Source organism: Aethalodelphis obliquidens, unplaced genomic scaffold, assembly GCF_003676395.1.
Source record: "Aethalodelphis obliquidens isolate GAN/ISIS:26980383/991018 unplaced genomic scaffold, ASM367639v1 scaffold22, whole genome shotgun sequence".
NCBI classification, from domain to species: Eukaryota; Metazoa; Chordata; class Mammalia; order Artiodactyla; family Delphinidae; genus Aethalodelphis; species Aethalodelphis obliquidens.
In genome coordinates, this window is record NW_020837966.1 from 15191981 (window position 1) to 15206578 (window position 14598).

A 14598-nucleotide genomic window follows, 5' to 3' on the forward strand; every position below is an offset into this window, starting at 1 on the left:
TGTGACAGGACACTTTGGGTTTTGACTGGTTTCTCATTTTAACTGAGCTGTACTGCAGGGGAACAATTTCCAATGCAGTGAGTCCGGAGTGTGGTTTACTGGGCCCTTCAAAATGAGGGTGACATCCATTTGTCTGTCATACTTCTCTTTGGATCTTCCCCTGTATTCCCACATCTCTGCCTCCACACAGATTCCATCTGATGTTACAGCTTCATCTCAAACAAAGCATGACTAGGTCCTAGTGTCATCCTCTCCCAGTCGCTCTATATAGTTTCCACCTTTGACTTTCCCAAATCCATCAACTGTGCCATCCTCCTCCTGGTCATAGATTTAAACCATAGCTCCCCACTTTGTCTCACCTCTTTTTCTATCTCTGCTCTTGTTCCTACTCACTTTTACCTCTATGCGGCAAATCTGCTTGGGTTTTAGGTTCTACCTAATACTGTAGATTCTGGCTACTAACTTGATTGCCCTACTCAGTTCTTTTCACCCATAACATGTTGCTGCAAAACCGTTACTTTCTACAGGACAGCCTCCTGATCTCCTCAGGTCCTGGCTTGCAGTCTTTGCCACTGTTATGATCCCAGTACCAAGTCCCAAATATGGAACAGATCTGATGACTTGCTTCTGATCCTTTACTAAATTTCTTCCTTCTTCCTTTTTTCCAATGATTCAAATCTTACTTATTTCCATGTTCAGCTTGGAAATTCTCCTTTTATAATATTTCGCTGCTAACTCACATCTGTAAATGTACTATAATTATAGTTGTCAATATTGAGTAAGCTTTAAAAAAGGGTATGCCATATTCAATATCCTGTGATAAACCATAATGGAAAAGAATATGAAGAAGAATATATATACATAGTAGAAATTAACACGACATTGTAAATCAACTATACTTCAATAAAATCAATTAAAAAATAAAATAAAGGGTATGCTAATAAACGTGGGCTGAGCTACCACAGGCACAACTTAAAGGACACAAATGTAGTCCCTTGGCATAAAGAGCACAGAGGTTGGTTTGTATTTAGTTTCCTTTACAGGATCTTTATGGATAATGAGATCTACAAATTTCTGTATTTTGTTATCTATGATCAGAGCCAAGAGTAGAGTTAGAGCAGAATTCTTCCATTTTCCCTTGTTTATTAGGCAGGACCAATAGAATTTTGGGATAGGTCTTATCTTGGTGTGGGGCAGCCGTGTTCCCAGGAATCACACATATGGCTATTAGTGAGTGTCCCTGGTATGACCATGTTGAGCGTGAGAGCCTTGTATCTATCTAAGGTCATTTATCACATTAGATGCAACTTCCACAAGAGAAAGAAAAGAATACCACTGAAGACTGGAAATGTGAAAAGTTCTCCGGCTTTTCCTCTATTGATAAAGGTCTTAGGTGCTTATTATAGGATAGCAGCTATTATCGTGAAAGGAGGCGAGTGGCAGAAAAGGTCACCTACACATTTTTAGGCTACATAAATTTGGGGCCCAGTATCCTCTTTGAGCTCATCTTCAATTCTCCTTGATAGGGTGGACATCGTAAGGTATCAACATTTCCACAAGCCAGACTAGTGGTTATCTGGGATGCCCCAATGGCTATTGCTACTAAGAGAGAAGCAGATTCTCTTCGGGCAAACACTGGTTAACATTTTATATATATTAGTTTGTATTGCTGATTTTTATTTTTGTTTTATTTCCCCAGTTATTTAGTAACTGACATCATTTCTTATATTTCTAAGCATCCTCCTTAATGTCTAAAGCTCAATGGCTTACACGTAGTATTTATCATATTAATTAATTAAAAAAACACAGGCATATATCTTGGAAATGTTTTAATTTAAATGATACAAATCTAAAAAAAAAAAAAAGATACAAACCTGTCTAACAGACTTCGACATTTCAAAGCTTCTTCCTAGTAGCTCAGATAGACCTTTGATATAGTCAATACTATATTATTAAGGGAGATAATCTTAGATGTGGTAGTTTGCACATTTCAGCATGTATACCATCCTGCTACATATGGTAAGCGTACATTAAATGATGGGGATCATTTATTACTTCTGGAATAATAAGCATAGTGTGAAAATAAGAGAAGTGCTCCTTTTAATCTTTTGGGAAAAATTAAAAGTGAGGTAACTTTCGTTTCTAGGAGTATATTACAAGCTAATATTATAACTAAGGGTCTCTGCTGACAACAGAGTTACAGGGAGGATCACTAGACAGAATAAGTCCACCATAGCATGTGCTAGTTTCTAGTCATTTCCAAGTGATACACACTAGTATGATTTGCTTATGGAGACCTGTTCCCCTTTCAGAACAGAAGAAGAGATAACTTTTTACAACCTGAGGCTCACTGGTCACTTTGACCCTGAAAACAGTCTGAGATCAACATTTTAATCAGAGTTATATACCTACATTGATGAACCCATCAACTCCTTGATGAATTTTCTTTACAGTGCATCCTTACCATTTTTCTTTCACTGAAATTATTTTTAATTGGATCAATTATGTTGCATTTACATTTTTAAGAACTTTTAATTCAATCATATGTTTTAATGTCCATATTAGACTTTGGCAACTGGAGCCCCTCCTATTTTCATTTTTCTTTTGTGATCATTACTTCTATTAAGTCCATATGGTGCACATCTAAGTTTGTAAGGTGGAGAATCTCAGGGAGACAGAGAGTGAGAGAAGAAAGAGATACAAAGAAAGAAGCAAACAGAGAAAAATGGACTGCAGCTGTTCTGGAGGCTTGACTTCAAAGGAAGATGGGGCTACACAGTAGGGTCAAAATATCCCTAGACTTTATCTTGAGGAGAAAGACTCTAGGGAATAACGGCACCAGCATACTAATTGGAGAAATCAAGCTGTCCCCAAAATGATACTCCAGAAATCTATGCAAGGGGCTGCTTGATCGCTGTAATCTGAATCTGTTGACGATGTGGACAGGACTTTTGCATAGTTTTCATATTAAACTGTCTATTTTCACTTCTCTACTATAGTGGTTCTCCAAGTGTGGCTCACAGAACCCTGGGGGAGGTCCCTGATGTAAGAACTACTTTTAAAGTAGTAGTAGTAGTAGTAGTGGTGGTAGTAGTAGTAGTAATAATAATCTGCCCTGATGAAGCAAAAGTAATTGTGCGTAAAACTGTGGGCATGTGACCATGGGATCAAGCAGCATGAATCTGTAATAGTTATTCATGTTATTTTTCACCACCTCACATTTGCAAGGAAAAGTTGCCACTTTCAAGTAAGAATGTTTGTAATGAACAGTAAAAAATACAATAAAAACTAATTGTATTAAATCTCCACCCTTGAGTACACATATTTCTAATATTCTGTGTGATCAAATGGGAAGCATACAAAAGGCACTCTGCTGCATACTGAACTATGTTCTGAGGCAAAGCATTTGTATAACTGTTTGCGTAGAGAGCTAAACCACCCACTTTTCCACGGAAGAGTGAAGAACATACTGTGGTTGTTCAGACTTAGACACCTGGCAGACATGTTCTCAAAAATGAGTGAAGTAATAAGTCTGCCACTTCAAGGACAACAGCTTAGCACTCTGTGGATTATAAGGAAAATTTGTATTTTCAAATGAAAATCAGAATTCTGGAAAAATTGCATCTACCACCTTGACAGCTTCTCAAAACTTAGAAGCTTTTCTGATAATGGTGTGATATTAACAGATGTAAATTTTTTGATATTGTATGTTGAAATGTGTTAACCTTTGGAAGATCTGCATAATCCAAAATGTTCCATATGATTAAATCATGCACGTGTAAAATCCACTTACTGTGCAAGACAGACCAATAGATTTCCATATCACAGAGCATAAAAAGTTCATTGACTACAGGCTCTTTGGTGGCACTAATGGTGGACTCTGGGAGGGCTCACACCAAGGAGTACTTCCCAGAACTTCTGCTCCAGTGCCCTTGTCCCTGTGGTAAGCCACAGCTGCTCCCTGCCTCTGCAAGAGACCCTCCAACACTAGCAGCCATGTGGCTGATGGTCTTGGTGCTCTGGCCGGGTGTCAGGCCTGAGCCTCTGAGGTGGGAGAGTCGAGTTCAGGACATTGGTCCAATAGAGACCACCCCCCACCCCGGCCCCTCGTAATATCAACCGGCGAGAGCTCTCCCAGAGATCTCTGTCTCAACGCTAAGACCCAGCTCCACTCAACAACAAGCAGTAAGCTCCACTGCTGGACACCCGATACCAAACAACTAGCAAGACAGGAAAACAACACCACCCATTAGCAGAGAGAATGCCTAAAAACATAATAGGTTCACAGACACCCCAAAACACACCACCAGACGCAGTCCTGCCCACCACAAAGACAAGATCCAACCTAATCCACCAGAACTCAGGCACCAGTCCCCTCCACCAGGAGGCCTACACAACCCACTGAACCAACCTTACCCACTGGGGGCAGACACCAAAAACAACAGGCACTACAAACCTGCAGCCTGTGAAAAAGAGACCCCAAACACAGCAAGTTAAGCAAAATGATAAGACAGAGAAAAACACAGCAGATGAAGGGGCAAGGTAAAAACCCACCAGACCAAACAAACGAAGAGGAAATAGGTAGCCTACGTGAAAAAGAATTAAGAGTAATGATAGTAAACATGATCCAAAATCTTGGAAATAGAATGGAGAAAATACAAGAAACGTTTAACAAGGACCTAGAAGAACTAAAGAGCAAACAAACAATGATGAACAACATAATAAATGAAAATTAAAATTCTCTAGAAGGAATCAGTAGCAGAATACTGAGGCAGAAGAACGGATAACTGACCTGGAAGATAAAACAGTGGAAATAACTACTACAGGGCAGAATAAAGAAAAAGAATGAAAAGAATTGAGGACAGTCTCAGAGACCTCTGCAACAACATTAAACACACCAACATTCGAATTATAGGGGTCCCAGAAGAAGAAGAGAAAAATAAAGGGTCTGATAAAATATTTGAAGAGATTATAGTAGAAAATTTCCCTAATATGGGAAAGGAAATGATCAATCAAGGCCAGGAAGCACAGAGAGTCGCAAACAGGATAAATCCAAGGAGAAACACGCCAAGACACATATTAATCAAAATATCAAAAATTAAATACACAGAAAAAATATTAAAAGCAGCAAGGGAAAAGCAACAAATAACATACAAGGGAATCCCCATAAGAGTAACAGCTGACCTTTCAGCAGAAACTTTGCAAGCCAGAAGAGAGTGGCAGGACATATTTAAAGTGATGAAAGGGAAAAACCTGCAACCAAGATTACTCTAACCAACAAGGATCTCATTCCGATTCGACAGAGAAATTAAAACCTTTACAGAGAAGTAAAGCCTAAGAGAATTCATTACCACCAAACCAGCTTTATAACAAATGCTAAAGGAACTTCTCTAGGCAGGAAACACAAGAGAAGGAAAAGACCTACAATAACAAACCCAAAACAATTAAGAAAATGGGAATAGGAACATACATATCGATAACCACCTTAAATGTAAATGGATTCAATGCTCCAACCAAAAGACACAGACTGGCTGAATGGATACAAAAACAAGACCTGTATATATGCTGTCTACAAGAGACCCAATTCAGACCTAGGGACACACAGAGACTGAAAGTGAAGGGATGGAAAAAAGATATTCCATGCAAATGGAAATCAAAAGAAAGCTGGAGGAGCAATTCTCATATCAGACAAAATAGACTTTAAAATAAAGACTATTACAAGAGACAAAGAAGGACAATACATAATGATCAAGGGATCAATCCAAGAAGATATAACAATTGTAAATATGTATGCACCCAACATACGAGCACCTCAATGCATAAGGCAAATGCTAACAGCCATAAAAGGAGAAACTGACAGTAATGCAATCATAGTAGGGGACTTTCACATCCCAGTTTCACCAATGGACAGATCATCCAAAATGAAAATAAATAAGAAACACAAGCTTTAAATGACACATTAAACAACATGGACTTAACTGCTATTTATAGGACATTCCATCCAAAAACAACAGAATACACTTTCTTCTCAAGTGCTCATGGAACATTCTCCAGGATAGATCGTATCTTGGGTCACATATCAAGCCTTGGTAAATTTAAGAAAATTGAAATTGTATCAAGTATCTTTTCCAACCACAACGCAATGGGACTAGATATCAACTACAGGAAAAGAACTATAAAAAATACAAACACATGGAGGCTAAACAATACTTTACTAAATAACCAAGATATCACTGAAGAAACCAAAGAGGAAATCAAAATATACCTACAAACAAATGACAATGAAAACATGATGACCTAAAACCTATGGGATGCAGCAAAAGCAGTTATAAGAGGGAAGTTTATAGCAGTACCATCCTATCTCAGGAAACAAGAAACATCTCAAATAAACAACCTAACCTTACACCTAAAGCAATCAGAGTAAGAACAAAAAACCCTGAAAGTTAGCAGAAGAAATCATAAAGATCAGATCAGAAATAAATGAAAAAGAAATGAAGGAAACAATAGCAAAGATCAATAAAACTAAAAGCTGGTTCTTTGAGAAGATAAAAATGATAAACGATTAGCCAGACTCATCAAGAGAAAGGGAAAACACTCAAATCAATAGAATTAGAAAAGAAAAAGGAGAAGTAACAACTGACACTGCAGAAATACAAAGGGTCATGAGAGATTACTAACTATATGCCAATAAAATGGACAATCTGGAAGAAAGAGACAAATTCTTAGAAAAGCACAACCTTCCAAGACTGAACCAGGAAGAAAAAGAAAATATAAACAGACCAATCACAAGCACTGAAATTGAAACTGTGATTAAAAATCTTCCAATACACAAAAGCACAGGACCAGATGGCTTCACAGGTGAATTCTATCAAACATTTAGAGAAGAGCTAACATGTGTCCTTCTCAAACTCTTCCAAAATATAGCAGAGGGAGGAACTCTCCCAAACGCATTCTACAAGGCCACCATCACCCTGATACCAAAACCAGAGAAAGATGTCACACACACACAAAAAACTACAGGCCAATATCACTAATGAATATAGATGCAAAAATCCTCAACAAAATACTAGCAAACAGAATCCAACAACACATTAAAAGGATCATGCACCATGATCAAGTGGGGTTTATCCCAGGAATGCAAGGTTTCTTCAATATAGGCAAATCAATCAATGTGGCACACCATATTAACAAATTGAAGGAGAAAAACCATATCATCATCTCAAAAGATGCAGAAAAAGCTTTCAACAAAATTCAATACCCATTTATGATAAAAACCCTCCAGAAAGTAGGCATAGAGGGGACTTACCTCAACATAATAAAGGCGATATATGACAAACCCACAGCAAACATCATTCTCAATGGTGAAAAAATGAAAGCATTTCCATGAAGATCAGGAACAAGACAAGGTTTCCCACTCTCACCACTATTATTCAACATAGTTTTGGAAGTTTTAGCCACAGCAATCAGAGAAGAAAAAGAAATAAAAGGAAGCCAAATCAGAAAAGAAGAAATAAAACTGTCACTGTTTGCAGATGACATGATACTATACACAGAGAATCCTAAAGATGCTACCAGAAAACTACTAGAGCTAATCAATGAATTTGGTAAAGCAGCAGGACACAAAATTAATGCACAGAAATCTCTTGCATTCCTATATACTAATGCTGAAAAATCTGAAAGAGAAATTAAGAAAACACTCTCATTTACCATTGCAGCAAAAGTATAAATACCTAGGAATAAACCTACCTAAGGAGACAAAAGACCTGTATGCAGAAAACTATAAGACACTGATGAAAGAAATTAAAGATACTACAAACAGAGAGATATACCATGTTCTTGGATTGGAAGAATCAACATTGTGAAAATGACTATACTACCCAAAGCAATCTATAGATTCAATGCAACCTCTATCAAAATACCAATGGCACTTTTCACAGAACTAGAACAAAAAATTTCACACTTTGTATGGAAACACGAAAGACCCCGAATAGCCAAAGCAATCTTGAGAAAGAAAAAGGGAGCTGGAGGATTCAGGCTCCCTGACTTCAGACTATATTACAAAGCTACAGTAATCAAGACAGTATGGTACTGGCACAAAAACAGAAATATAGATCAATGGAACAGGATAGAAAGCCCAGACATAAACCTATGCACTTATTTTTGATAAAGGAGGCAAGAATATACCATGGAGAAAAGACAGCTTCTTCAATAAGTTGTGCTGGGAAAACTGGACAGCTACATGTAAAATAATGAAATTAGAACACTCCCTAACACCATACACAAAAATAAACTCCAAATGGATTAAAGACCTAAATGTAAGGCCAGACACTATAAAACTCTTAAGGAAAACACAGGCAGAACACTCTATGACATAAATCACAGCAAGATACTTTTTGACCCACCTCCTAGAGAAGTGGAAATAAAAACAAAAATAAAGAAATGGGATCTAATGAAACTTAAAAGCTTTTGCACAGCAAAGGAAACCATAAGCAAGACGAAAAGACAATGCTCAGATTGGGAGAAAATATTTGCAAACGAAGCAACTGACAAAGGATTAATCTCCAAAATATACAAGCAGCTCATGCAGCTCAATATCAAAAAAACAAACAACCCAATCCAAAAATGGGCAGAAGATCTAAACAGACATTTCTCCAAAGAAGATATACAGATTGTCAACAAACACATGAAAGGATGCTCAACATCACTAATCATTAGAGAAATGCAAATCAAAACTACAATGAGGTATCACCTCACACTGGTCAGAATGGTCATTATCAAAAAATCTACAAACAATAAATGCTGGAGACTGTGTGGAGAGAAGGGAACCCTCTTGCACTGTTGGTGGGAATGTAAATTGATACAGCCACTATGGAGAACAGTATGGAGGTTCCTTAAAAAACTAAAAATAGAACTACCATACGACCCAGCAATCCCACTACTGGGCATATACCCTGAGAAAACCGTAATTCAAAAACAGTCAAGTACCACAATGTTCGTTGCAGATCTATTTACAATAGCCATGATATGGAAGCAACGTCAGTGTCCATCAACAGATGAATGGATAAAGAAGATGTGGCACATGTATACAATGGAATATTACTCAGCCATAAAAAGAAACGAAATTGAGTTATTTGTAGTGAGGTGGATGGACCTAGAGTCTGTCATACAGAGTGAAATAAGTCAGAAAGAGAAAAACAAATACCGTATGCTAACACATATATATGGAATCTATAAAGAAAAAGGAAAAAATGGTTCTGAAGAACCTAGGGGAAGGACAGGAATAACGACGCAGACGTAGAGAATGGACTTGAGGACACGGGAGGGGGAAGGGTAATCTGGGACAAAGTGAGAGAGTGGCATGCACATATGCACTACCAAATGTAAAACAGATAGCTAGTGGGAAGCAGCCACATAGCACAGGGAGATCAGCTCGGTGGTTTTTGACCACCTAGAGGGGTGGGATAGGGAGGGTGTGAGGGAGACGCAAGAGGGAGGGGATTTGGGGATATACGTATACGTATTAGTTGATTCACTTTGTTATAAAGCAGAAACTAACACACCATTGTAAAGCAATTGTACTCCAATAAAGATGTTAAAAATAAACAAATAAATAATTTTTAAAAATTCAAAAAAAAAAGTTCGTTGAAATAATTTCAGATTCTATGTTAAAACCTATCTGTAATAAAGACACTGTTACAGGTTTTAGTGTAGTATCAAAGAATAATATTCAGAATTATATGAAATGATTATTAAAAACTGCTCTGTTTTCCAGATACATAGCTCTATGAGGCCAGATTTTCTTCATATACTTCCACCAAAACAGCATATTGCAACAGATCTGTTGCAGAAGCAAATATTAAGCTAGATATTAAAGGGATTTGCAAAGCCATAAAACAGTGCTGCTAATCTTACTAAAATTTTTAAAAGATATATTTAATTCTTCATAAATTATATAGTTTATATACTTACATGTAAAATATATAATACAAAAATTAAAAGTTTATTATTTAAAAAGTGAGTATTTAAAAAGTTCCAAGTAGTTATTCCTCTTACCAGATTAATTTATTAATCAGTTAAATAAATTAATAAATATCGACAGTTATAACCCAAAATAAACAAGAGATCTTTGGGGTTCTCCAGTTTAACAAGTAGGGAGGCCTCAGACCAAAAAGTTTGAGAACCCTTGGCGTCCCATGATGAAAAATTCCTGGAGCAACATTTCTAAGAGTGTTTTTCCCAGAACACTAATCTCATGATATGATTCATAATAAAAGGGCTCCACCCTGGAATATGTTTGGAAAATTTGGAGACTCATAACATGTGCCATTCTTGGAGAGCTGCAATGCAGATTAAAAGCTCAGAAAAGTACTGCATTTGCTTCATCTTATGTAATCCAGTGTTTCCTAATGTTTGTCTCAGGAAGTTTGTGAATGCAGAACATGCTGGTCACCTGATCCCAAAGAAGGCGGGTACTGGCACTGTGGAAATCTACAGTAACTTACCTTCAAGCCGGACCACCAGCGGCACCTTGAGTTCCAGCTCCCGGCAGGCTCTGGTGATCCCATTGGCAATAATGGCACAGTTGACGATTCCGCCAAAAATATTGACTAGGATGGCTTCAACCTGAAATAAAAAATAGGAAGGTGCCCATCAAAATGCTGACAGTCAACATTCCCCCAAATAATTGGCTAAACAACAGAGACAATTAAAATAATCATCTTTAAAAAAAACAGAATAGGAACTATAAAACAAGACCCAGAAAATGTTGGAGTTAAAATTTAGTATTTAATTAATAAGTATCAATATATAACATTACCATATTAACCCAGATTATCCTATCAATCACTTCTCTGAATTCAAAATGAATTCAGTCACCACTCATTTCTTATACACTGTCTTCTGCTGTGTCTTATATTGGGCTGGCCAGAAAGTTCGTTTGGGTTTTTCTGTAAGATGTAACATTTGTTAAGATGTAATGGATGTTATTTATGCATAGTGACATTTAAAATTTCATGTAGTTACGTCTTTTCCCTCCATGGCTTATACTTGAATTTTTACCTGTCCTGGTACCTCATAAAATATTTCAAAACTAGTAACATTAATTATTTGTTGTTTTGTATTATTAGGTAAAAATTCCAATTTTTCTATGCTTCCTTAATACCTCTTTGATATGCTAGAGGTATATTCTCAAAAGTCAGAGATAGCTTAATTATCTTAGATAATGACCTTTTTGATTAAAAAAAAAGACCCCCAAAATAAAAAGATACAAGCTCACACTACAAGGATATAAGAAAAGTCAAGCCACTGACTAGAATTTTTCAGAAATGTAAATTTAAACCCATCATGTTAACCTGCTTATACATATTCCATACTAAAAGGCATGTGGGCCAAAAAAATAGTACTTGCCCTGACTTGATAAATAGTTGTAAGAAAATCCTGTATAATTAACATGAAGAACGAGATAATGAAGAGAATTCATTACCTAGATTAATTGATAACACCCACAGATAACGGCTATTCATCAAGCTGGAGGCATCAAAATTCCAACAATGGAGTCACAATTAAATTATGCTACACTAATTGCAAAGCATATATGTGTGTGCTGCATGCCATTTTTAAATCCCATTATTTCAATATGTTAAATTAACTACACAAAATATATGAGAAAAGGATACCTTACATTTGTTCAGCACTTAACTCTTTAAAAAGTGCCATTACATGAACCCTCATTTTTAATTTTGATCCCTGCATTACAGTACAGTAAGTACAGTGATGGTTAGCCCTCTATAGCTGATAAAGCCATTCAGAAAATTCACATGATGTGTCCCAGTGTTACATAGCTAACAAGTAGCAGTGGTAAGGCTCAAAGTCAGGCTCTAGATTGCCTACTGATTCTTCATTCATGCCAGCTGCTAGAGCTGGAATCTTGGGCAAGGGCCCCACCCTGCCTCGAACGTGGTTTCCTCACCTATAAAATGGGAATAATAGTACCTAGTCCATAAAGTTGTTGAAAGGCCTAAATAAGACGTGTGAGATGCTTATTACATGTCTGTAAGGTACCTAATGGATATTTACACATGCATTTATTTTAACAAGCTATGGTGAAAGTGGACAGGTTACCTAGACAGCAAGTATAAGAAGAAAACCTTTCAGTAGACTGCAGCTATGTTGAATTTGAATGTAACAGAAACAGAAACTTATTAAAGTTCAGTAAAAAGGTAATGTTTTAAGAATAAAATAAATGAGCAATATTTTCCAAACCAATTAGACACTGGAGCTACTCCCAAAAAAGAAATCTCCCATTACTATTCACAGCAGGCTGACTGGTAAGCAGAAGCTTGCTTTCTAATGATGGCTATTAAATGCTGTTAGTATTGAGGCCTGGTACAGCAGTAGTTTTCAAATAGCTGTGGGATGGAGAGGAGCCGGCCAGAACAATGGAAGACAAAAACCACTCAAGAGCAATAATGACTCCACAGGGTCCAAGAGAGAAACTCAGAAAGAGCTGAGGCTCATTCAGTTTCTGTAGAAGAACTAAGCTTTCTAGTAAAGCACATAGTGGCTCCTCTATACCTCTGCCATGGTGCAACCTGCACATTCCTTAGGGATGAGTTCAGATGTCAATAACTTCTCAGTGAAGCTTTTCTGTGTCATCAAGTTAGGGTGAATCATTCTCTTTAATCCATCTAAAACAGTATGATTGTTCTATAGAGTAGGCACACCACACACAGCAAACATATATGAAGTCATCCACATAGGCAGGAGTGAGGCACAAGAGGCAGGAAGATGCCCCTGGCCCTGTGATCCAATGCTTCTCAGTAGATGTATACCCTGGAGCAAGAGTCAGATATGAGCTGTGATTCTGGTATTGCCTCATTTAGTATCAGTTCCCATGAGTCCTTCATGTCAGTTATCTCATTGTGTTTAACGAGCATCTGACAAATACAGATACTCTTCATACAACAACATGTACCTAAAAGTGAGCCAACCACTTCAACTGGTACTGAACCCAAGGAAAAGCCCTCTTTTCCAATGGTGGATGAATAGGTGGCTTTGTTAGGTGTGCTGAAAAAAGGACAACTGTTCTCCAATGCAGTATATTCACCTCTCACCCTGTATCCCCATGCCCAAGATACAACACCCTGGGTGGGTCACCTTTGCGCTCCTCTACCACAGGAGTTTTTTTTATAAGCAGCTAGCACAATCCATGACATAGTGTAATCACCTAATAAATAATGGTTTCAAGAGTGAATGAAATTAATTTCAATAGACACTTAATGGCCATCTCCCAAACCAGGCACAGAGTTTAGTGCCTGGGAGATGGAGATGAATAAGATGTCATCACTGCCCTCAAAGAGTTCAAAGACAAGTTTGAGGCAGACCAGCAAACTGGCAATTACAATCCTGGCTCCTTAGTCTCACAGAGCTAAGACCAGGGCAACACTAGTGGTACAGACTGCTGTAGCAAGAGGGGCCTTTTGGAAGAAGTGATGTTCCAGGTGACAAAGAGAAAGAGCGAGCAGGAACTTAGGTAAAAGAGGGCAGCCAGGATGAAGGCAGAGCTGTCACCCAAGTTAGTTCATTCAGGACCTACAGGCTGAATGGGGAAGTAACCTGAGGAAATCCAGATGAGGTAAAGAGTGGCAGGCACTAGAGGCCAGGGATGGGAACTTGGTTCTTTTGCCTTATTCCTTGCTTTCCCAGAGCTGGGTGAAGACAAGCTTTGAAAGTCTCCCTCAGGGGTAGAGGGGGAGTGATGGGAAAGGGAGACAGGGACAGAGAGAAGAGTGAATGCATGAGCAAACATGAGATGAGAAATACAGAGCAACCATCTGAGAGCACGAGAGACAGTGAGAAAGACCAGCAGTGAGAGAGGGAGCATAAGAGAATGTGACACAGAGACAGAGAGAGAGAGAGAGAGAGAGAGGAGAAAAAGAGTTTGATACTAACAAAGAAGTTAGAATTTTTACAAGAGCAGCAAGACACAGAAGTACACACGCTGTGTAGCTCAGGGACATGGGATCATTTAGGACATACTGCGTATCATGGAGCACCAAGAGGAAATCACCACCAGGAGTGATGGGAAGACCGCACACCACCAGAGACAATGCCATTCTCTCCTCCTGTAAAGTAATTTGTTGCAGTCACGCACTTTAATGGAAATCTGATTTAAGGTTTCACTCTGGGCCAATTATTAACTACTGTAATCTGCAATCTCAAACTGAGAATGAAATTAAGACAGTTTGAAAATGAAAGCCTTGTGACATCATTATTATTACTTGGCACTTACAAAGCATGTCAAATTTTCAATGTGTGCCTCACGTGTTCATTTATTATTACAACCCCTAATTGCTGCTCCATGACAATACCAATAGAAACTTTTTAATAGTCTTTTTCTTCCCCCTGGCAAGGGGCATATTTTTAAAAAGTCAGTGCTAGGTCTATTTACGAACCCGAAACTCTCCCAGAAGATTTCTGGGTGCTTTCAGGAGCAGGCTTTTCTACATTCTCAGCTGAGGATTACAAGGGCTGCTATTTACTGTTTCACAAAAGGAAAGATCATCTAGCAAGGCAGTTATGGAGCCAGATCCACTGCAC

General features: G+C 38.0%; 1 protein-coding gene across 6 annotated transcripts in view; it reads right to left on the reverse strand.

The window, feature by feature from the left end:
- Positions 1 to 14598, reverse strand: part of SUCLG2 (succinate-CoA ligase GDP-forming subunit beta) — a 337465-nt gene that overhangs the window by 90744 nt on the left and 232123 nt on the right. For all 6 annotated transcript variants that reach the window (XM_027121350.1, XM_027121348.1, XM_027121346.1 and 3 more), the window contains one exon: positions 10503 to 10623. In XM_027121350.1, coding sequence (XP_026977151.1) covers positions 10503 to 10623 — 121 coding nt within the window. The remainder of the gene's footprint in view (positions 1 to 10502; positions 10624 to 14598) is intronic.